This window comes from Anguilla rostrata, chromosome 6 (assembly GCF_018555375.3).
Source record: "Anguilla rostrata isolate EN2019 chromosome 6, ASM1855537v3, whole genome shotgun sequence".
NCBI classification, from domain to species: domain Eukaryota; kingdom Metazoa; phylum Chordata; class Actinopteri; order Anguilliformes; family Anguillidae; genus Anguilla; species Anguilla rostrata.
Window position 1 is genome coordinate 19,465,065 of NC_057938.1, and position 24,242 is coordinate 19,489,306.

At 48.5% G+C, this 24,242-nt stretch overlaps 1 protein-coding gene across 3 annotated transcripts in view; it reads left to right on the forward strand.

The window, feature by feature from the left end:
* LOC135256764 (FERM, ARHGEF and pleckstrin domain-containing protein 2-like) overlaps window positions 1–24,242 on the forward strand; it is a 49,640-nt gene that overhangs the window by 22,032 nt on the left and 3,366 nt on the right. For all 3 annotated transcript variants that reach the window (XM_064338877.1, XM_064338878.1, XM_064338879.1), the window contains exons 8-26: window positions 2,080–2,227; window positions 2,322–2,417; window positions 2,777–2,940; window positions 3,399–3,467; window positions 3,579–3,636; window positions 3,743–3,938; window positions 11,855–12,036; window positions 13,059–13,148; window positions 13,272–13,405; window positions 14,080–14,161; window positions 15,444–15,681; window positions 16,361–16,491; window positions 16,857–16,925; window positions 17,034–17,123; window positions 18,069–18,151; window positions 18,479–18,597; window positions 19,737–19,900; window positions 23,001–23,108; window positions 24,091–24,242. In XM_064338877.1, coding sequence (XP_064194947.1) covers window positions 2,080–2,227; window positions 2,322–2,417; window positions 2,777–2,940; window positions 3,399–3,467; window positions 3,579–3,636; window positions 3,743–3,938; window positions 11,855–12,036; window positions 13,059–13,148; window positions 13,272–13,405; window positions 14,080–14,161; window positions 15,444–15,681; window positions 16,361–16,491; window positions 16,857–16,925; window positions 17,034–17,123; window positions 18,069–18,151; window positions 18,479–18,597; window positions 19,737–19,900; window positions 23,001–23,108; window positions 24,091–24,242 — 2,373 coding nt within the window. The remainder of the gene's footprint in view (window positions 1–2,079; window positions 2,228–2,321; window positions 2,418–2,776; window positions 2,941–3,398; window positions 3,468–3,578; window positions 3,637–3,742; window positions 3,939–11,854; window positions 12,037–13,058; window positions 13,149–13,271; window positions 13,406–14,079; window positions 14,162–15,443; window positions 15,682–16,360; window positions 16,492–16,856; window positions 16,926–17,033; window positions 17,124–18,068; window positions 18,152–18,478; window positions 18,598–19,736; window positions 19,901–23,000; window positions 23,109–24,090) is intronic.

A 24,242-nucleotide genomic window follows, 5' to 3' on the forward strand; every position in this document is an offset into this window, starting at 1 on the left:
CTGAGCAGTAATCCGGACTGCTTTTGAGATATGGCCAGTACAGTTCAATTAATCACTTCAGTCTGGCTGGGACCCCCTAGAAAAAGCTATCTTTCTGAATGGGATTCATCTGGATAAATTAAGTATAAATTAATGGGATCTTGTGCCAGGTCTTAAAAGTGTTTCCAACAGACAGACAAGAAAGTTACTGAATACTGAGTGCAGGCATGTCGAATACACTTTTAAAAAGCACTTCTGGATACTTTTGAAATTTCTGCCAGTTACTGGCAATTTTAAACAGATGCTGTTTTTACCATTGTTCAGAAGAAAACTGTTTTTCATTTTTTATTGTACATTTTGATCAGTTATGAGATCAGTGTTCTGTGGGAGACTTTTCAAATTTTCTGGTGTCTAAAAATGAAAGCATTTCAAATTTGTGTTTGACTGAAGTCTTTAGCCTGCCTGCCTCACTGCCACCGAACTCTGACAAGATATACCTGTCTGCCTCTCCCAGTCAGTGACACTGACCCCAGCCTCTGTGCCTCACACTGACAAGAGTAGTGTACACTTGCTACACTCTGGTTCATCTTAAATTGTAAGAGTGCCTTGCCACCTCACGCCAGCACTGCTGTAAAGCTCATGCTGACCCCATAAACTCCAGTACACTTCACACACAGTCACCAACAAGTCACATACCTGTGAAATTTCTCTCTCAAAATGGCTGAAGTTGCACCTCCCTTGCTTTGTTGTCCACTAAGCTAGTATTTTGCACGGCATATAGATGTGGTGCCAGGCTGACCAAATAAATAAAAAATGTTTAAGATTAAAATGATAAATGCATGAAAATAGTCTACTTATTGAAATGAAAGACCCCAAATCCTCCCACTTACCTGCGTGACTTTGAACTCTCTGGCCATTGGCAGGGTCTGGAGTTTTTATTTGGCGGATGATTTGAGCACCCTTTCTTATCCTGATTGGCGGTCATTTCATGTGGTGTCTGATTTTCTACCAGAATGTGAACGTACCATCAAAGCTGAGAGCAAGGCCCTCTGCGCTGCTTCAGTATCTGTTGGTTGCGGTGTAGCCCATAGGTTCTATCTACACGGTTAGATGTTGTGTTGGGTATTTAACCTCGTGGCCAGACGAATACTGGTTACAGGTATCGACCTCAGAACTTCCATATCATGAATCCCTAATTCTCTCTGAATATTCACCCTGGTTCTTTCCAGGAAGCACCCATCCTCTGACAGGGGTATAGACTGATGTGATCTTGGGTTCTATTCTCCAGGACTTTGGCCGGTGCTTATGAAAATGCATTAATCCCTCCTGGCTGACAATGAGGTGACATCAGGTCCCCAGCCCCCCCCCTTCTAATCCTCCTCCGCCCCCCCAGGTTTAATTAGCCGTGTGGCCCGCAAGCCCAGACGAGGCCATAAGGGGATGAACTCAGGGGATGAGCCAAATTAGAATGCGCTGATGAGCTGACAAGGGGCCAGATCACCACAATTAGAGGCGAGCATTTGGGGGATTTGATACCCCCACCCCCATGATGGTGTTGTTTGGGGAATCGCACCAGTTGCTTTCTTGAAAGAAAGGGGGTGAAGGGCTGTTTTTTCATCCCTCCTGAATTGGCTCCTGTGAGTGAGGTTGCTTATTTGGATGATGCCAGTGTTGAACAGGCTCATTAGTTACTTTAATCCTGCATATCAAAGAAAACACCGCTTGCCGGGATTGGAACGGGCACCCATAATAGGTTAGCCAGTCTAGGTCTTTCAACAAGCACATTATCACAAACGGAAACTCACGAACCTTCCCTACCATTATCGACACTAACCTGCTTCTGCTTAAACCTGAAAAGCTCAAATCGCTGTTCACTGGGAATAGCATCTCCTTCTGTGGTTTGGAATACTAGACATGTGCAATTTCAACTTGTGAAAATTTACCTTTACCTTTGTTTTACATTAGCATTAATTCCAGTTAAATGCATAGCATTTAATAAATTTTTGCAACGGGTAATTCATGGGTGTAGCTTGCTCTGATTGGTAACTTGAGCTGTTTTAGCATGCTCGGTCTCCCCACTGACCCTCCCTCCCCTCTCAGGGGCCAGACTCCGGCGGAGTCGGACTTCCAGGTCCTGGAGATCGCTCGCAAGCTGGAGATGTACGGGGTCCGCTTCCACCCCGCCGCCGACCGCGAGGGAACCAAGATCAACCTGACTGTGGCTCACCTGGGCCTGCAGGTCTTCCAGGTGAGGGGAAGACTCCATGGGTGTTCACTGGTGCATTATGGGAAGGACCGAGCAATGTGGGCAAGCCTAACTGTTAATGTAATCTTTTCTGTAGGGCAACACAAAGATAAACACCTTCAACTGGTCCAAGATTCGCAAGCTGAGCTTCAAGAGGAAGAGGTTTCTGGTCAAGCTCCACCCTGAGGTTCATGTGGGTATTGCAGAGCCAAGAAGTGTGGCTGAGGCCTCTTCATAAAAGTGCCTCAGAGCAGGAGTTCTAATCTAGGATCATATCCTGATCTTATCTAGTATGAACTGAAATGCAAAACTGATCTTAGATCAGCATTTGTACTCTGTTATATGACAACAAACCTAAGGCTTTTGTTCAGGAAGCTTATCAGAGTAGGTGTGCTGATCTGTTATCAAGTGCTTCCTGTTCATGTCCATTGTAAGCCAAAAGACCATAACTGATCCTTGATAATCAGGTCTCACACTTTCTCAGTACGCCATTGGTCAGGCAGGTTAGCGCAGCTTTGACCGTGGCGGCTGTGCCATGCATGCCCATTCCAGGGCCCCCACCAGGACACGCTGGAGTTCCTGATGGCCAGCCGGGACCAGTGCAAGGTCTTTTGGAAGAACTGCGTGGAGCACCACACCTTCTTCCGCCTGATGGACCAGCCCAAGCCCAAGGCCAAAGCCATCCTCTTCAGCAGAGGCTCCTCCTTCAGATACAGGTGGGCGGGCCCTTTCCCCCCTCGGTCAGCGAACTACATTGTTAGGAGATGCTCTACGGAGCGAGGCCTTAAAATTCGGGTTGCAAGGAAGGGTGCAGGTTCACACCTACGTCTCTGAAGGATTTTTTTTTTGGCTTATCAACGATTTTGGTTGAGTTATGCCCTGCCGTCTGTCATTGTTAGACTTTGTTGCTGTGCATCCCTTAAGTTTTACTATTTACTAACCTTACTGTAAAACCGGTACAAACCGTATTATTCTGATTCCGTAGTAATTGTCTGACTAAGAGAAAGGTTGTACTGATCTGCAGTTCACCTGGCTTGTGGTACATTGTGTAGCTGCATAGTTTTAGAAAGATTGGCCAGTTGAGACCATTGCAGTGTTGCTGTGTTTATGCCGTACTGCGTGGGGGCGGAAGTGTCGCCCCAGAGGGATCATGGGACACGCCTGTGTGTTTCAGTGGGAGGACGCAGAAGCAGCTGGTGGAGTACGTGAGGGACAGCGGAATTCGGAGGACCCCCTACCAGAGGTGAGCAAGGGGAGGCTGCAGCACCTCTGTACGACAGGCTCTCGTTCCGTCCTGCTCCGAGTGCTGTCCGAAACGACCTTGTTGTGACACGTTGTGTCTTTTCTCCGGCAGGAGGAACAGCAAAATGCACACGTCCTCTCGCTCCCTGTCCTCCGACGTGCCAAAGCAGGTTAGTCAGCGACGTCCACGTCAGACTCTGTTGCTAAGCGCCGTCCTCGTGAGCTCGACGACGCTCACCTCCTCTCCTCCCTCCCCGCTTGTCGTTTTTTTTGTAGAGCCTGTCCTTCAACGACAGCCTGAGGGCCCCGCCCTCCTCAGCCACGGTGTCCTTCCACTCCCTGCACGCCGTCGGCTCACCCCCACGAACGGAGCCCCAGGCCCCGCCCCACCCGCAGCAGACGGCTCCGCCCCCGAGCCCCCCAAAGGAGGACCCGGTCAAGACGCCACCCCCACCTCTGTACACCTTTCAAGGTACCTTCATTTATTCATTTACTGGAGATATATGAAATCCTATTCATGGTCACTGTGGTTGCTTAATGATAATTATTCCTGGTAATTGTTCCTCTGTATGATGAAAAGAACTATGAATCCTATAGATACTGTGCAGCATGCATGTGTTTGCGTGTCGGAGAGTAGACATTGCGTATTTGTTGGATAATGGGACTGATGACAGCATGCTAATGAATTTCCCTGTAAGGACCACCAATGTTTTATTATGTTTCCTTCATCTATTGTGTGTGGCATATAGCCTTCTAATTTTTCTTCTGTGACGGTCCACCAGTGTAACATATATTTAGAATTTAATGTGCATTTAATGTGCACTAATGTGTATTTATTTCGGACAGTACCTGTCCATTCACGCCTGTACTTCATGTCAATCATACCATGCAAAGGCTCCCTGTCTGGCTGTTTGCTTTGTATAATCCCCCCCATGGGAGCGCACAGTGTAGGATCAATGGATGTTGGTGGCAGCACTCTAAACCTGCAGTGATCGGAGAGAGCAGGTGGGGAGGAGGAAGGCCTCGTGGGTGGGGGCGGGGACTAGAGGGGGATTGTGGGACAGGTCTCCGGAATGTGTGGGTCGGCGCCGGCACGTTCCTCTCCCGGCCCGCAGGTGCAGGAAGGCGTTCGCCTGGCGACATCCACAGCAGGCTCCGCACGTAGCCACGGCAACGCGGGCAAGAAGGCGCCCCCTTCACTCGCAGTCTATTCTCAAACCCCACACCCCAGCTAGACCTCTCTGCTATGTGACCTCTGGCCACCAGGAGTTCCTCCCTTACAGAGACATAAATCCCATTTTACAACTCTTCTCCATTCTAGCCCCACAGCGGTAGAACTGACAACCTACAACAGAACGGCAGTCACTGGCCGTCAGCATGCAGTGTGAAAACCTACCCTTTCACATGGCATTTCGGCCGCGTGACCACAGGGACTCTTCTCTCGTAGCGTGAGCTAGTGTTTCTTCAGCTTCAGCCAGAGCTTTTTGTGATGGCTGTTATTAGCACTCTCCGCTTCAGCTTGTTTAAGGCCTTCAGCTTCACTGGGGCACTGGTGTGTAACCCTTTCATCATTGTTTTATACAGTGACACTTGGTATAAGAGTAATTGTAGTCTAGATCACTTATTTCCAGCTGTAAACGTGTTTGTGTGTCTACCTTATGGTGAAACATTTTAATCTGTCTTTATTTCCAAATTTCTGAAGTAATATGATTTTGAAATCAGAGAAAAACTGGTTGAAATGCATCTTAGTACTGCCCTCTAATGTTTGATATTTTCTTTCTGCTTTCCACTCTGGCCCTGGCCCAATCGTGATATCACAGTACCCCTTTGGAGGTAGTACAATGTCATATAAATGTCAATCAAGATATCCAGCGGGAAAATTGTTGCCACCAACAAATTTGTTCGTTGGCGTTTCAATGCCACGGAACACTGCTGGCGCCTGATTTGGTTAGATGCACTGTGGCCCTTGGTTTCAGCCCGATGTTTGCAAACTGGTACAACGTGGTGGCCTGTTCATAAACTGTCTGTCTCATATTCCACATAAACAGACTGCTATAATGTGATTCTGAAAACATTTGCGGTGAGAAATAGGGCATGTAATTGTTGAACCTTCCATGTTTGATCTGCACACCTAGTTTGTTTTGAGTTTCAGGTGCACAGTACAAATCGATTTGTATAGAGAATACTTTATGCAAATGAGATGGTCTCACCTACTCCACCCACTCCAGGAAGCATTTTTTCAAAATTGTGACATAGGTGGAACCTGGCTGGAACAGTGAGTGTGATTACTCTTTAATTGCCTCGCAGAAGACTTTTTAAAAAGTCTTTGTTAATCTAGCCTTGTGTCCACCAATTAGGAAGATGCAATGATTAGAGGGTTAGACTAATGGCCTCCAGGTACTTGGACATGGGAATCCACCTGGGAACAGCCACATTAGTGCTGAGACTCCGCTCCCACCCTCCAGGCAGCATTGATGTGGTGTCTGGCTTTTAGCTCACATGCAGTTCTACTGATGAGCCAGACTCTCAGGCAGGACCCTGGCGTACACGCCATCATTTTTACAGTATCCTCTTTTGCGTATTCCCCACAGATGTTAGCCAGTCCATGTTTGCATACTCCGAATCAACGCATATATATTTTTCTCTTCAGTATAACTGCCCGCCCCCCTTTGTTTTTCCTTCTCTGGATAATGGATCACACATTGCGCGATTTAACAGAACAGAAAGCCACCCCTGAGCTTGCGGGCTTTTGAAGTCTTTGGACTGGGGCAGCCCACTCATCTCAGTTCTGTGGAAAAGCAGCCCCAGTCCTGCCTCGCCTGTCTTCCAAAAAAAAACCTGAGAGAGCCGTGATGCAAGAGGCCAACTTTCAGAGCCAGGGACCTGTCGATTCTCTCCGGGGGCGAATAAAGTTTGACATTCGGTTTTCCTGCTGCCTGCGCGCTTCGTAGGCAACGGAACGATATCGGGGATTCCATCTACCGACACGCTTGCGGATTTTCTGGCTGTGGTTGCAGAAATATTCGTGCAGTGCCCGCAGATCTCTTAGGAATGCGTGTTGAGTAATGGATGACCGTGAATTTGAAGGAAAATATTTGATTGGCTGGAGGCAGATTTCTTCATGTACTTGTCTACTGTTCTGAAATTGAAGTTTGAGTGGCTGCTTATTGGTTTTGCTGAAGTGCAAATCAAACCTTTCTTCACTTGCAGTTCAGGATTGATCACTGTTTATAACGTGTTTTTGAAACACTATAAAAATCTGTAAAATTGTTTTGCATTGTTATATAATATTTAGTCCTCAAGCCTAGAAATCCTGTCAGTACTGTCATCTCCTCTTTTTGTAATAATAACAATGTAACTGAGGGCCCTTAACACTTTTGTAGGAATCATTGCTGACCCATAACGGAGTGTAGCACAGTGGGTAAGGAACTGGGCCTGTAACCGAAAGGTCGCAGGTTCGATTCCCGGGTAGGACATTACCGTTGTACCCTTGAGCAAGGTACTTAACCAAAATTGCTTCAGTATATATCCAGCTGTATAAATGGATACAATGTAAAATACTATGTAAAAAAAGTTGTGTAAGTCGCTCTGGATAAGAGCGTCTGCTAAATGCCTGTAATGTAATGTAATATCTGATAGGGAATGAAACTACCTGGACTTGGGACAGGATGATGTCACTGATATGGCTCCTGGGGTTCTTTGACTTTAGACTTTAGACAAGTCTTTCTGATCATCCGTTTCAGCAGGGCGCTCTTTCCGCAGGCGGTGGTGGTTTCTTTGGAATTTTGAAATCAGGACTGCAGTGCTGTCCTTAGTCCGCCGTTGTGATGGTTTTGTAAAGCAGTGCCACCTACTGGTCTGTAGAATACCCATTCCCAATCCCTGAATTTGATCCTTGATTTTTCTTTTGTCCTGCAAGTATTGTATATTTTATTATTGTCTTCGCAGTAAATTACTGAAGGCATGTGTTTCTAGAGTATAGATTTAAATGGCGATTACAGGTCCTCTTGTACTGATGAAAGTTTAAAAAAACACACAGATGTAATATTTAGAATCTGGATAGAGGCATTTTTGATCACTTTGCTTGTAGTCGAAAAAACTACGAAAAATTTTATTCTCTCCAAGTAGAGGTCAGATATGATCATATCTGTTCTCAAAAGTGGTTGGTGAACGCTGTCTCACCTTGTCTTTAGGCCTTGTATATATGAGTCCACCCTTTGTATACAAAATGTTTTCACTCCTGTAATTAGAAATTGTATTGTAATTACAGTTACAGTTGTAATGTAATTAAGAACTGGAGCTGACATTTAGATGCTACCGCTCCAGCGTGTCTGGCTCGGTGGTGCCAAGCTTTGTCAGCGGAGCGTTTAGCCATGCTGGCGTGTGGTTAATGAGTACTGTCTGGCTTTGTTTGGCTGGAGTGATTTGGCAGGCTTTGTGCCTCTGGTTCCAGCCAGGCCATGCTGTTAGGATCACTGACTCACCCCCGTCTCTGCAGGGAGAGAAGACCCCCAGCAAGAAGCACACGACCACTGTTCTGATGATGTCACTTCCTCCCTAACTACTGACAAAATATTTAACTCCTCAAATTTACACGTACATACATTTACATTTTAAGCATTGGCAGTGCTTTTTCATGTTTACCAGTTGCATCTTCGTTTTTATACTGGTTACTGCGGATATTACTTCAAAATTCATCGAAGTTCTGATGTATAGCACTCCCAACTGGACTGTAAACTTCTTACTGCTAGTTTCTAACCATTATATACATTTACCTTAAGCCATGGCAGTTCTTTAGTCATTGATTGATTAAATTCTTCATAATTTCTGTTCGATGATTTTTTTCAGTTAATTACTACCCTGAAAAAATGGTTTTCGTGCTGTAATTGCGTTTCCTGAATTAACCTGAGCGGCTGACCTCTGCAGGTGTTCAGAGACGTTGCCTTGCTGCGCTCCTCTGTTTTTTTGTGCATTTCAACGTGTCCAGGCAAAGTGTTCTCCGTCATTTTGTTTTTACTCTTGCCCTGTTCACATCATGTTCATGTACTAATCGGTATGTCTTCTTGTATCTACATTCCCATTGACGTTTAGTCATCTTTACACTGTACTGCTACATTATTACTAATGTCGGGTATTTGTGGTATGACTATATTGGTATTCAGTTTGACAGCAGGTAATGTTTGTGGTGGTGAGAGCGAGCCCTCTGCTTAATTTCAGAGCTGCTCATGCGGCCGTATGAAACATCATTACCGTCAGGCCATTACCGTCAGTGAGATGGAGGGGGAGGGCGAGCTGGAGCCAGGGAGAGGGCGAGCTGGAGCCAGAGAGCGACAGGGAAAGATGCCGCAAGCGAGAGGTCGAGTGCAGCTGTTCCAGGGGTCCCATTCACCACAGCTACCTGGGGTTTGGGGCTGTATCCAGCCTCTCATGAGTTCAGTAGTCTCTCTCTGAATCCTCTCCATGCGGTACACTGTGGAGCACTGCACACCCCACCCCCCACGCACACTCCATGTTTGGACATGCGTATTAACTTCAGTTCTGCTGTTTCACTCCAGCCAGACTGATCCTAGCCCAGGTGTATGTCCCTCACTAACATCTTTGTCGTAAACGCTTATGTTCAGAAAGAGAAATCCAGACCTCCCCCATCTTTGATGTAAGTTGACTGTTGCTTCTCTAGCTATGGAATTATTTTGAAATTTGAGTTGAGTTCCCCCTCCACCCCAAAAAAACACCAAAAACTCCCAGGCTTAATTTTTTTCACCGGTGATTGAATTAAGTCCATCTTGTGAAGTGAAATGAAATTAAGCGAAATGATACTGGGTTATGTCTTGCTCAGTCAAAACCTGTTGCTGAAGCAGGTGTTGCTTAGCCATTGGCTAGCCTCCGAGTCTGAGAGACTTGTGCTGTAGGACAGCTGCACTGTTGCGCTCCCCTGTCTGGATATCATCGCGGAGGGAATGCTAAATGTAGCACCTGCTCACAGGCCATATTAAATGTGTCAGAGGATGGATAACCAAACCCTCTCTGGAGCCAGCCGGGGATGATGGGAAGGGAGACGGACTGGATGCTCGTCCCTCTGGGTCCTGGGTCAAAGTACAGCCAGGGGAGGCATGATCAACACGCCATCATTTTGATGTCAGAGCTTCCCAGGGCTGTGACTGCTGATTTTCTCCATTCATTTCAGTGCGCCAAGTAGCCTCGATGAGGATGGGTGGACTTTATTAGTGTTGTGTGCAAGGCAAGTTACTCTACGGAACAACATCCTTTTGTGTTTAATGGCCTGGCGTGCGGACGAATGTTTTTCCGCCTTCGAGAATGAGGCGGCCTGCTCCAAAGTATACATCTGGAGACTCTGACTGCACGATGTTGGCCGCAGCAAGTTATCTCTCATAAGCAGTCGCGCTTTTGTCATATTTTTGGAAAACGAAGTCTTGCCAACCGCTTATCAACACTCCGCAGGGCACAATGGAGGGGCCGGCCTGCGTGGAACGGGGCTTTGTTAGAACAACATGGTGTGGTTGGGTCCTCACTGGGAACTGTGCGCCTTTGCAGGGGAGGAGAGGTGTTGTGTTGGGGGTGGTGGGTGGGGGGATGGTGGGTGGTGTTGTGTGGGTGCAATGTCTATGAGGGCCTCCACCCGAGTGCCAAATTCCACAGCCCCATTCCAGCTGAGCGCGCTCTGTGTGTTCTGGCTTCCGTCCAAGGCATTTCCCTCTCTTTCTCTAAAGACACCCCCCACCCCCCACCCCCAGTGTCTGCAGTCTGGCACCCCTGCAGTGGTCTGCAGTTAAATTCTACAACTGCACTGCACAGTTCCCGGAGATGGTTAGGCTAAGATTTAGGAAGCAAGTTCTCCCTTGCTGTATTTGACAGGATTTCTCGTGTCTGCTTTCAGAGTTAAATTGTTCCCCTGTTACAAGTAGGAGAGCATTAGCCAATACAGATAAGCTGTATGTACGTATTGCAGTGCTACTAGATGGGTTCAACATATTGACGACTGCATGTGAGAAATTCATAGAAGCACACTGCATTGTAAGAGCGTAGCAGTTTCCACTGTCTGCATCTCCCCCCTCCCATTGATCGGTGAAGAAGCTTGTTTTCCCCGGACTGTTTAGGTCTGCGTCCCTTTATCTGCTCTGCAGAAGGGAGTCTGGGATACGTCACCAGCCCTTTCTTCTGGCAGGACGCTGGTGCTCAGAACATTGCGTTTGAAACATGGTAACCGCTGTCCATGTGACGAGTGACAATGTGGGTGATTGTGGGTTCTTTTTTGGGGAGGGAGAGTGTGGGGGACATGCTATCTGTCCATTACATGTTTATGTGGTTAATTATCAATTTTTTAGATGCTTCTTTCTGTGGTTAGTGATTATAATAATAAAAATACACATTTCAGTGGTTAGTGATTAATAAACGCTAAATTAAAATGCTACTTTCCGTGGTTAATAGATACAAAAAAAGCCAAACGGATGCACGAAGTGGCTGGATAATATGTACCTTCTCTGTCCTCGTTTGCAGTCTGGATGGGCACCAGAATTGCACTCTACAGAACTTCTTCTTTCTCTGAGGTTCCCAGGCCGCTATTTGAAAACCTTTGGCTCTCCGCCGCAGAATGTTTTGTTCCTCATGAATGTTTCATCTGTTGACTTTGAAACGAACGTGCTATCACCGCCCGAAATGGATACCACGTCGAATCGAGACTGCGATAATTTAGGATATTAAGGGGCCGCATGTCTAAATCCCTCCGCAGACTCCGGGGGAAGACTCAAGTAGTCGCACGTAATGCCGTAATCTGAGACTAATCCCTCTCCACCCTCTCTCCAACAAAGAAATGGGAAAATTGGAGAGGAGGGGGGGGGGGGATTGACCCATTTTTGCGTGGTTAAGAGATAAAAATGTAGCTTGGCAGTTGCGACTCGGAACATATTGTTGCACTTGGGGGTGAGGGGGGGAGACGACTTGTTCTTGTTGTTTTTGGCCACAGAGCATGTCCTAGGTGATGTTGGGGTCTATTTTTGGTGATTGGCGATTGAAATTGAATGAAATTGATTTAAATGAGTGTACTCGTACTCGTAGTTTTTAAATTTGTGAATTGAGGTTTGGCTTGTTTATGCAGTCGACTGATTTAAACCGAACTGACGACAGCCCTGCGGGGTTGTTTCACGAAGCTGGATTCCTGAGTTAGCTGGATAACTGCAGTAAAGTAAAACCTGGAACGGCTCTTTGTGCTGCAGTCCATGTTCCAGATTTGGGAGGGTTCCGGGTTTTGCTCGGCGCAGTTATCTAGCTAGCTCAGTAATCCAGCTAACTCGGTAACCCTGCTTTGGAAACAGGGCCCAGGTCCCAAGCCTCGCTGACGGCCCCTCCCTCTCCTCTCCTCTCCTCCCTCAGGGCCGCCCGTGGACAGCCCCCAGCTCTCGCCCTACGCGGTGACCAGCCCCCTCTGCCTCTCGCCCTCCTTCCAGATGTCCACCCTCAGCCTCCCGGGCCAGGCCCCCTCGCCCCTGCAGAGCCCCATCCTGAGCGAGGCGGGCGGGGTCCGGCTGGACGAGGAGGAAGATGGCAGGAGGAAGGTACGCGGGTGTCCTGCCGATCCCTGGTTGTTTCTTGTCATTAGTTTTTCATTTATTTTGGTGTTAAAACTTGCATCTCTCTTAAATGCACATTTCCATATGTTCTCCCTCACTTTTTGCCTTCATTTATTAATAGTGGTGGGCCCAATGTGGCACACAGGGATGTGCCTGTATTTTGTTTTTACCCCAGCACATTACTCTGTTACTGTTCCAACTTCACTGGTGGGACATGGCTGTGTTCTTGCAAGCTCTAGTTCTGACTCAGAAAGCATTTTTTCTACCCTTTTTGGCTAAACCTTCCCTCGCTACGCAGTTCTTTTGTTGCCTTTTAGCCTTCTAATCATAAACCAGCCCTGACAGACCAGTTGAAAACGTTAAGTTCCAAACCGCCATCACCCCCCCCCCCCCCTTCCCCGCAACCCCCCAGCCCTTCCCCTTTCCTGGTGTGCTGACCCTTGGCCCCTGGCTTCAGAGCACATCAGCGTTAATGGGCTAACTCTCTACTGAATCAGAACAAGTCTACAGCACCTTCCTTCCAGTTGAAGGCCAGGAAGCCGCACAAGGTCACTTTCATTCTTGTTCAGAGTCAGTGGGAAGTGGGTTTGATTTAAAAGAAGTGCTTTAAAACTTGCAGATGGGCAGGATTTTACCATCTGTGAGTCATACTGTCGAGTACTCTGGTTATTCCCTCCCACTGAGTGCAGCAGTTAACGGCATAGCTGCCTTTTTAAAAATTTATGTTACTCGTTATCGAAACCATTCACTGAATATATCTGCTGCTCTTGAACCAACTGCAATAATAGGGCTATAGAGCTCAGGTGTAGATCAATACAATAAAGACTTACAACTAAAAGAGTTCTGATCTGTGAAATGAAGAGCAGCCATTCCAATTCTTATGTGGTTCAGTGGTCTGGTGGACTGAGGTGATTGATTAGCCCTGCTAAGTTTGACAGTTGGCCCGTTCAGTCTGCTGGGGTCTAGTGTGGCCTGCTCTGACTCATTGCCTGTTGTGTTTTCTCCAGCGCTATCCAACTGACAAGGCCTACTTCATAGCCAAAGAGATCCTGACCACAGAGAGGACTTATGTGAAGGACCTGGAGGTTATTACAGTGGTGAGCGGAGCAGATGTATCCCCGCAATGTACTGTTTGATACTGGTGTTTTTTTCTGTGGTTGGGTTGCACTTAGAACTCCTGTGTGTGTGTGTGTGTGTGTGTGCGCGCGCGCGTCCCACAGTGGTTCCGCAGCGCCGTCATCAAAGAGAACGCCATGCCGGAAGGCCTGATGACCCTGCTCTTCTCCAACATTGACCCCGTCTACGAGTTCCACCGGGGCTTCCTCAAGGAGATCGACCAGAGGCTGGCTCTCTGGTCAGTGCCCTGTCGCCCCAGCCGCGCAGAAACACGCAGGCCGCAGGCGGCTTGACTCGCTAAATCGCTGGGTTTTGGTGTAGCGACGCAGCCCTTGTAGTCCGGTATCAAATCCTGACCAGGTCCAGTGAGGCAGCCTGCTTATGAAAGGTAATGGCCAGTGCTTCAAGGTCAGATGCTCCATTGCAGAGCAGTGGGTTAGGTGCTGCCAAGGTTGCTGCCTAGGGGGGTTTGAACGGACCCCGATGCCAGTGTCTACCTCCTGAGCTATGTGCCCATTAGCAGCACCAGGGAGAGGGTTTCTGTTGACAGGATAGTGAGTGTCATCACACAGGAGCAGCTCCTCTATTCGTGCACCTGCAGCACCAGCAGCAGGTAGTGCTCCTGAGGACAGTGCTTCTCTGCCCACTGCCGTATTGAACGATCACGCTACCTTTTTTGAAAAGTGCCTGTAAATGCAATTGGTATTCCAAACTGGGATATAAAAAATTGGACGGCAGTCTCCAGAAGACTTCTATAAACTTTTTTTATGACACAGATAATAAAGCATGATAAGCACACTGATATTTCGGTGCAAGCTTTCTTCAGCGTTCTAAACGTGCAAAAAATTCTGCTTACTCCAGTGAGGGGTTCCGTTGTGAAGTTATTCTCCCTCTGTGCTTTCCTGTCACCAGGGAGGGGCGCTCCAACGCCCACGTCAAGGGGGATTACCAGAGGATTGGGGACGTGATGCTGAGGAACATGTGCGCTCTGAAGGTGAGGTGGGGGGGGGCGGGGCTCCGGAGCAGGGGTGTGGGCGGTGCTCAGCGGGGTGATTGACGGAGAACAGGTGCCCTCCCCTTCTCATTTGCCAGGGTGCAGGGTCAGACGGAAGCCAGCGCACAGATCGCTATGGAGCACCGCCAAATCCAATTAGGACAGCGTTACGCACCGGCGGGAGGGAATTGGCCCGCCCTCCTTCATGAAGGGCGCCCCCGCGTCTGCTAAGAGTTATGAATAATATGCTACACGCTAACTTGCGCGTGACTTCAGCGGTATTGTGTTCGCGATAGCTGAGTGAGGTAACGACGAAGGACGCTTTCTGCCAGTGTGAGCTCTGGCTTGGCAGATGGCTGTGCTACGGAAGGCTACGGTTGTCTGCACTCCCACGCAGAGAATCACGGGGATATTAAGCCGGTGGGATTAACAGTAAAGGTTTGGGAGGGAGGTTTACATGAATTAGTTGCACAAACGGATGATAAGAGGATTGCTATATGATACAGAGGAGCGTATTTAGCACTGGGATTATGATACAGCTGAGGAAATTTAGCATGGGGGTATGATGTAATGTGGAAGTGGGATGGGGTACACTAGGGGGTGTACAGCGCCCTCCAGAAGTATGTTACAGGTAGAGTGAAATGTGTTATTTCTGCTTTATACTTAAGCCATTTGGATTTGAGGTTTAAACGATGAATATGATACAAAAGTACGTGTCTTTTGATCTCAAATCCAAAAGTAATAAATTTCACGCTACCGTTAACATACTTTTGTAGGGCACTGTATATCACAGGGATATGATACAGTGGAGCTGGGGAATGCTAATCTGGCCTTTGAGGCCAGTAGTCCTGCTGGGTATCATTTCCCCCCTCTAGTCAGGCCCGCTTTAAACCTGGAACCCCAGGTGAGTTAAATCACTGGCCAGTCAGCGGCATTGGTTAACTGTCAGGTAGGGAAAAAAACGACAGTAAACTTCGATCCATGTTCACTTTCCTTCCTGACTCACCCCATATTAGATCAACTAACTGTTTTTATAAATGTCTCAGTTAGAAGCTCGGTTGTGCAATTAGTCTCTTGACTGTGACATTGGAGTGCCTTTGGGGACCACTGGAGGACAGCCATTGAAAAAAGTTTAAATTCCTGCAGGTCACATGGTGGAGACAAACTTTGGCCCTAGTTATAGTAGAGGATTTTTCTCACTGGAATATTTAGCTCTGGGTATGAAACAGGGATGTTCTGCAGTGTGGTGCTCATGCCGCCGTGTGATTGGTGGATCGTGCAGGAGTTCACCAGCTACCTGCAGAAGCATAACGAGGTGCTGACGGAGCTGGAGAAGTCCACCAAGCGGCTGAAGAAGCTGGAGACGGTGTACAAGGAGTTTGAGCTGCAGAAGGTGTGCTACCTGCCCCTCAACACCTTCCTGCTCAAGCCCATCCAGCGCCTCATGCACTACAAGCTCATCCTGGAGCGGCTGTGCAAGCACTACAGCCCCGAGCACCGCGACCGCCTCGACTGCACGGGTAAACACGCCAGCAGCTCAAACGCACGCGTACCAGCGCAGCCCACACGCAAACGCTTGTACACACACACGCGCGCGTGCACACACAAACGCTCACGCGCACAAACGTATGTGTAAACACACACCCCACACACAACCAGACAGCCACGCAAACGCGTGTACACGCACATCCCACACACACATACATACACACACAAACGTATTACGTACACACACACACACACGTACATATAAACACGTACGCACAGACCCCACACGCATACATACACGGTCTCACACAAGCGCACACACATACACACTCACTTATATAGTACATGCGCACACACGCACACACACACAGGGACAAAGCCAGGCTCTGAGGGAGGTCCTCAGCCACGACAGCGTTTTCAAATTAAAAGCTGACGCACACCAGAGCTGCAAACCCCATCCTGTCGTCTCCGTTCCCCAGTAATCTGTTCACACCGTTAGTCATCTCCAGGTGCTGCTCATCTGCGTTTCACCCTGTGGTTTAGCACCTCGAGCCTCCGCTTAAACATTCAGGTATCCCAGAGGTCCCCGAACCACTACCCAGGGATACGTCCGCGAGAGTCGGCCACTCCCCTGTGACCCCGCCCACTCAACTGTGACCCCGCCCACTCATATCTGACTCCGCCCACTCCCTTCTCCTCCCCCCCCCGCAGAGGCCCTGAAGGAGGTGGCGGAGATGGCCGCCCAGTTGCAGAGCAGCCTGATCCGGCTGGAGAACTTCCAGAAGCTCACCGAGCTGCAGAGGGATCTGATCGGCATCGAGAACCTCACGGCCCCGGGCAGGGTGAGTCCCCGCAGAGAGCAAAAGAAGCTTTTCGGCACCCGACTCGCCCTGCGCCGGTTTAACCAAGCAAACATTCTGAACAAAAAGCCCGAAAACCACACGGATGTTTCACCACTGCCTGCATCAGTGACGCCCGTGAATCTTATATTTACAAATGAATGTACACCCATTCAGCCTGTAGATAGGCTGAGTTATTTGCTTAAGGTGGATGAAAAGCATTTGACAGATGTTTTTTTTTTTGTTATTGTGACTACTATTATTATTATGATGCAGTGTAAAGACTGGTATTGTAGCATATTGAATTCTAATGATTCTAAGACATTATGAAGCTCTAAGAATCTGTGAATGGTGTTACTTCCTCTCAGGAGTTTATCCGGGAGGGCTGTCTGTACAAGCTCACTAAGAAAGGACTTCAGCAGAGGATGTTCTTCTTGGTAAGTTAATTGGCCAAGTGCGGGCTCTAGATATAAATAAAAGCATTTTGGACGTTTGCGTGAAAGCGAATTTATTTTTACCGTCATCGTCCCCGTCTCTCTCCCCAGTTCTCGGACATGCTCCTGTACACCAGCAAGGGCGTGACGGCCACGAACCAGTTCAAAGTGCACGGCCAGCTGCCGCTGCACGGCATGCTCGTGAGTACCCGTTTGCCGGCCTGTCCTCGTCAGCCCGTCCCGGTCCTGCGATCCCACTGCAGAGCAGCCCTGAAATCTATCACCAGTACACTACTTTAGCCTGCTTCGCAAAGGTCACGCCTTTCTATTCTGAAAAAGACCCGTACTTTCTCTAGAAAAATTATCAAAGTTTATTAACCCGAGCGCGGTTGCTGCTTCATGCTCTGATTGCAAGTCGCACGCCGGACAGCCAAGAGCTATATCTTTTTGGCAGGGGCGGGCAGAAGGGTGCACGCACCACCCCTTTTCCCCCATTATCGTTGGGTCCAAGTGGAGGTGGGGTTCACAAGGAGGGCGGTGAAGTCTCCAGGTTGCCCTAGTAACCTTGCTGTCACTCCTTCCCTTCCACGTACAATTTATACCGCTCGCCCCACCCGTGAGTACCGCGGGCTGCCTCACACGGGCTCCACAAGGCCTCCCGCGACGGCGAAGAGCGTTCGCAGAGCGCTCGCGCTTTATTGGGCTGTTTTAAACGGTTTTACTCGACCCCTGCGGATTCCGACTCTGGTTTTCCCATCGACTTCAGCGGCCGTAAAACTCCTGATGTCACGCTCGAACTTTTTGGGGGAAAGTTGCAGCTGCAGCGGTTAGGTTAAATATGCGGGCCTTGCTCTGACATCGCTGAGGGGGAACCAGTAAGGACACATGGTGGGGTAGGACACCAGGCAGAACGCCACAGAGTTTCTTGGAAAGCTTTATCTGTTTTTACTACACGTCATCCTTCCCCCCCACAACTCCTCTTAAAACATGAACTTCTCTGCTTTATTTTGGCATGCAAGAGAGGATGCTTCTGTTTTGGGTTAGCCCAGCTCACACCCCCCTCCCTGCTTTCTCTCCTTCTCCTCTTCTGTTCCTCTGTTCCTCTCTACCTCTTTTGCCTCTGTCTCTTTCCTTCCCTGTTTCCAGATTGAGGAGAGTGAGAACGAGTGGTCCGTGCCCCACTGCTTCACCATCTACTCTGCACAGAGAACCATTGTGGTGGCTGCCAGGTAGGGTAAAGTGTGGAGCACCAACACCGCACACACGCGTGCACACACACACACACACGCACATTCACACACTCTCTCTCTCACACACACACACACACATACACACACACGCACATTCACACACACTCTCTCTCTCTCACACACACACACAGAACTACGATAGGTTTCACAATAGTTCAACAAAACGGTCATCTGTTTACACTGGTTCGCAACAAAACAATATTGCTTCTGTGCGCTGTGCCGTGTATTTAGATAGTGACTAAGTGGGCGACCACAGCCTCGCTGCTTCGTTCACGCTTGTTCTAACCACGCGCTCCCTGCCCTCAGTTCCAAAGTGGAGATGGGGAAGTGGATGGAGGATTTGAACATGGCCATCGACATGGCCAAGAAGTCCCAGGAGAAATCCGAGCTCTTCCTGGACCCCGACCTGTGCGACCGTTCCAACAGTAAGCGCTCCTGAGCACGCGACACTGATCCACTCTCATAGGCTCCCAGCTGCCTCCTCTTTCAAATACGTTTGATTAAACCCACCTGCCATTTTCAGTATGGCCGCTGCCCGGTCACCTTTTCTCATATTAAACCTGTATTCTGTTGAGGGGCTCGCTTTGTTGTAATGTCACGGTCGGACCTAATGGTTGTGTAAATGTCCCGGGATATTTGTTCGCGGTGGTTCGATAACCAGGATTTCCCAAGGGTTTCTGGGAGCTCGGTGTCTTTTAATTTATCCCGCCCTGATGCTGTGAAGCGATCGGGACTGCTGCAGTGTGAGTGTGAAGTATCTGTGTGCTGTTAGACTTCCCTCAACAGGCCAGAGTGATGGAGGGTCCACTCAGGAGCACGACCACCCCCCCCTCCCCCCCACCCCGTCCTCTAGCCTAGCTGTCCCTGTGCAGTGATGTCTTAATTTTGTAATATAGTTGGGTGAACCAGAACTTATTTTAGAGCACACAGGCATAATATAAGCAATGCAAAAGCAGCTAGGGTGAATATAATATACACACGTGTATATTTATATATAAACTCCCACATGCTGGTAATGTTTCTGCGAGCAACAACATTTGACGGAACGTTCCGGTGCGCTGAACACTGCGCCAATGCTCACCTGTAGAACAGAGAATTGAAAGTACCGTGTGCGAAAGCATATCTGTTGTACTGGAATGGTATAAGGAATGTTAAACTACAACATGATTTCTCCACTCCGGTCCAAAAACTCTTGCTCGACTTCTTAAAATTTTTTTATTTTTTTTTAAACCATCGCTGCAAGTTTAGCACTGCCAGTTCTGTCCGTGGGTACATGGTGTACATTTGTGCGATTCTGCTTTTGACATTCACGCCCTGGAGGTGAGAATCGGGAGAGAACGAGGACATGTTCTCGGTCACCGGGGACTTTGCAAATGGGAACATTTAAGTCCTTTTCCCAAATGTAAGCCTTAATAAAAAATAAAAAATGGTGGAAAATACTGCTTTCATCCCATTAATCTTCTGCATAGAAAATGGAGGCTGTTACTGACTGCACAGGGACCGTAACCTTTCCCTGCTGCCTGGGTCATCTCCCCTGCTACCCCCCCCCCCTCCCCCTCGACAGGGTCGTCAGATGAGGTCTCCCTGGAGCAGGAGTCGGAGGACGACACGCACTCTTCCCGCAGCTCCCTGGACAAACAGACGCACCACCGCGCCAACACCACCATGCACGTGTGCTGGCACCGCAACACCAGCGTGTCAATGTCCGACCACAGCCTGGCCGTGGAGGTACCCCTAACCCCACCCCCTCCGCCAGTACACCCCAGAGACACGCTGCCCCAACCGCACGCCACCGTCACCTGACCTACCGCAGCTTTCTGTGTGGAATTTCAAAGCCAGTTGTTTCTCAGACAAAAAACCTTCAGTTTGCGGCAAACCCTCGCTTGTTAGACTAGCCTAACTGTAATTTTAAAGCTCCTCTTCTGTTCGCCCGGTTAGAGCGTACGGTCTCTGAACTCACCGATCAGGATCATTTCGACAAAGAACACTCAAGTATCAGATGAGGGAAGTTGGTTAGTTTCCTACAATTGGATTGGTTCTACCAAATTTGTCAGCATTTTGTTATGTTTAGGGTCACCAGTTCAATTAGCTTGAATATTAGTAACCAATCGGAGGTCCACGTACACAAGATTATGATTTCTCAGTCACAGGCCAGTGTTATTAGCAAAGCACAAAGTTAGGTAGGCTTATCTCACATTAGTGTTAAACCGATTAGGCTCATAGTACTGTAAGCCCTGAGCAGTGAGGCTGCTTTCAGGCTAACTGAACCGCTCTGTTGGGGGTGTGTGCTGAATGCACAGTAGGGTGTGATGGCCCTCGCGACGGATGCGTGCAGTGTGCAGCCGTTTCTCTGGAGTGTTCGGCGGAGTTCCTGTCGTCTTCAGATGCTACCCTCATAATCCCCACTGACCTATCACTCACTCTCCTTCACAGCCCCCTTTTCCTTTTCAGCTCCTCCCACCTGTCATTGCCTTCCGGGCTTTGTTCTGTCCCACTGACCTGTCACTCACTCTCCTTCACAGCCCTCCTTTTACATTTCAGCTCCTCCCACCTGTCATTGCCTTCCGGGCTTTGTTCTGTCCCACTGACCTGTCACTCACTCTCCTTCACAGCTCCTTTTCCTTTTCAGCTCCTCCCACCTGTCATTGCCTTTCGGGCTTTGTTCTGTCCCACTGACCTGTCACTCACTCTCCTTCACAGCCCCCTTTTACATTTCAGCTCCTCCCACCTGTCATTGCCTTTTGTGCTTGGTTCCGTCTACCTGTTGGATGGGAGACCGCAACTTTGAATCAGATCCAGCGTTCTGGATGGGTTGACTGGCAGCGGGTCTCTCCTGGCACATGACACGCTCACAAACGTGGGAGCAGGAGCTCAGAACGGAGCGTTCTCGCACTCTCTCCCTTTCTCTGTCTCTCTCTCTCTCTCTCTCGCTTTCTGAAATTTCACCAGAGAACTTTATCTCAGCCACCCTGTCCAATCCAGTTCCCAGGCCGAGCGCCTAAGAGAACGCTAACGCAGCCTTCCTCTCTGACTAACAGCCCTGGACCGGACCCCCTGGAGGACGCTAACCCCCACCGTTCCCGCCTCACACTGACCGCACGCTAACTGTCCTGTCCTCTTTCTGTCTTTCTCTCCTCCGCCGCTGCGCTCCTCCCGTCCCCCCAGTCTTCCGCTCTCCGGCCGTGTCCCCGGAGCTCCCCCCTCGTTACCTCCTGGGTCAGGCCCAGAGACCCAACACCATCACTCACGTGTGCTGGTACCGCAACCACAACCTCTCAGTGTCCGATTACCTGCACATGAACAAGGTACCCCTGCCCCCCCCCCCCCCTTCCCCCCACGCCTCCCCTGGAAGGCTGGACCCCCCAGGCCGTAACTCCACCCCACCCTCTAGAGCAGATTACGCTATTTTAACTTTGAACTTTGTGTGTGTCACCTTTACGCATACAATGTCCAGCAGCCCAAACTGCTGCGCACATAACCTGATAATAAAAACAGGATATATAAAAACACAGCAACTATATATATAAATGGGAGCTGAACCATAAAACAATATAAGAGCAACCAGTTAGACAAGGACCTCACCAAGCCTAGAAAAAGGGAAAATGTATGGTTCCAAAAATTGATGAGCAGCTCCATTGTATCCACAGAAATGTCTTGGATATAATTACTCTGAAAACATTTTTCAAATGTGTATCCCCACATGTCAAATAGTCTTTACAGAAGGGCTAAAAAGAAATGTGGACTAGATGTGTCCATGTCCAGCCTCAGACAAGTGCAGAATGAAGTTAAATGAAAGTTTAATTAAATTATCCATATAATCGGCCACAGTTTCTTGCAGAGATGGTGTCAGTATCGGTGAAACTCAAAAAAGGTTTGATGCAAATAACAGAGGGATGGGATTCATAATATACCTAAAAAAATGCCTTAAATACTTTCATAGTATTAAGAGAGTCTGGATAATGTATCAATGCCAATTTGAAGAGAATTATGACAGAATTTAATTGTAATTTAATCAAACCATTTTGCTTCTTCCTCTCTGCTTATGTTTTCCATTAACACACATTCATGCCTAATCCTCTTTATTATCCTCCCTCTTCATGTTTCATAATGTGTTTGCATGCCTCAAGGAAATGATAAACATGGTCCATGAGTGCTGAATTCAGTAGTACTTGGCGTGAGAGAGTAACCTTGGGCGTTAGCCAGAAATCAAGGGTCACTCCACTCTTGGCATGCCACCGTGACTCGGAAGCATTAGTTTAGCACGTTAGCCTCAGGAACTGGGCCCACCAGCACGTCGAGAAGATTAGGCTTGGACTTTTGACCCCGTGTTCTCTGTACACCGAGAGCTCTTTACCTTTCTCCCTCTGGGCTTCTGCCTGGCTGGCCGTGTCCTCCCACAGGACTGTGGCAGGGAGCCCAGGCTCACAAGAGGGAACAGCGGGTCACACTTTCTATTTCCATAACAAGACTCGCTGTATCAATGAACGTTTGCGGGCCAAAGTCTTAAGAACAGATCGGGGGGGTTCACAAAACAAGTTCGCTGGATAACTGTGCTGAGTAAAACCCGGAACAGCTCTTTGTACTTCAGTCCATGTTCCAGCTTTGGGAGGGCTCCAGGTTTTTAGTGCAGTTGTCCAGCTAACTCAATAATCCTGCTTTGTGAAACAGGGTCGAGGTTGTATCCAAGAGTGTGTAGCAGAGCAAATTGGCAGGGAGTTGGTGGACTAGATTTACAATTTTCTGTAGGTCTAAAATTGATGTTGACGTATACCAATGACATACATAGTCTGATGGCCTCTTTCCCAAACCTGTGTCCTGCCCCTTCTAGAACCAACTCTCTGGGTACCTCCTGAGGAAGTTCAAGAACAGCAATGGGTGGCAGAAGCTGTGGGTCGTCTTCACCAACTTCTGCCTTTTCTTCTACAAGACCCACCAGGTACTGTCCAGAGCAGCCCGGACCTGGAGATCCCCCACCGCCATACGGCAAACGCACAAATGTGTCCTACTTAACGGCTTTAGCGGATGTGTCGTTCACTGGGACTTCAGTTCATCAGTTTGTGCACCTGCTGCGTTTATAAACCCGAGACGCTATGACTGAGAAATTAAGCTGCCTTTCTGTTCAGTTTGAGATTTTAAATAAGGCATTAAACAGTTTGCTGAAATGCCATCTAATTACTTAATCCTTGCTTATCTCCAGTGCTGATGGTTCTGCAGGGGAGTGTGAAAGACTCATTAGGTTTTAGCTTAATCGGTTTCCTCCAAAATTAGAAGTTGATGCAGTTGCGGCTACCTCAGCTGATTAAAAGGAAATGCTCGCGGGGCCTCCTGGCTTATCAGTGCAGTCGTAGGATGCAGTTGGCTTCATTACACCTGAGTAGAGGGTGGGCATCACTTTTCTGGGTGAGGGCGGGATAGGTTATCTTGGGTTACCACAATTGATGTACCCTCCCGTTACTCCCCAGGCACAAATATAAATTACTTTCTCGTCAGAGAGACTTTAATATTCGGTGAGCGTTCTGGCACAAAATGGCTGCCGTGCGTCACCCAGGTGGGCGCTACACATTGGCGGTTTCACTGTCAAGTGCTTTGAGGTCATTCGCTGAAAAGCACTGTAGAAATTAAATCCACCGCTGTTATCTTTCCTCTGACTGGTGCTAACTCTCCTGCAGTAGGCTGTGTTGTGTGTGGGGTGGAAAATAGTCACTGTACCTCAGAGTGCAGTGCTCATCTCTAGTTCCCTCTGTGTTGGTGCAGGTTGAGCAGTGGTGACAAGTGACACACCTTCTGAGACTAAAATGGAGAGTGGAAATATATTTATGAATTGTCATATGTTTATTATTTGTTCTAGAGTTTAAATTGGTGATTTATATGAAAAATAATAAACAAGGACTGTGTGTTCATCTATCATCACGGTACAGGATGACTTCCCATTGGCCAGTTTGCCGTTGCTAGGCTACACAGTCGGCACACCGGGGGAGTCAGACAGCATCCACAAAGAGTACGTCTTCAAGTTGCAGTTCAAGTCCCACGTGTATTACTTCCGGGCCGAGAGCGAGTACACCTTCGAGAG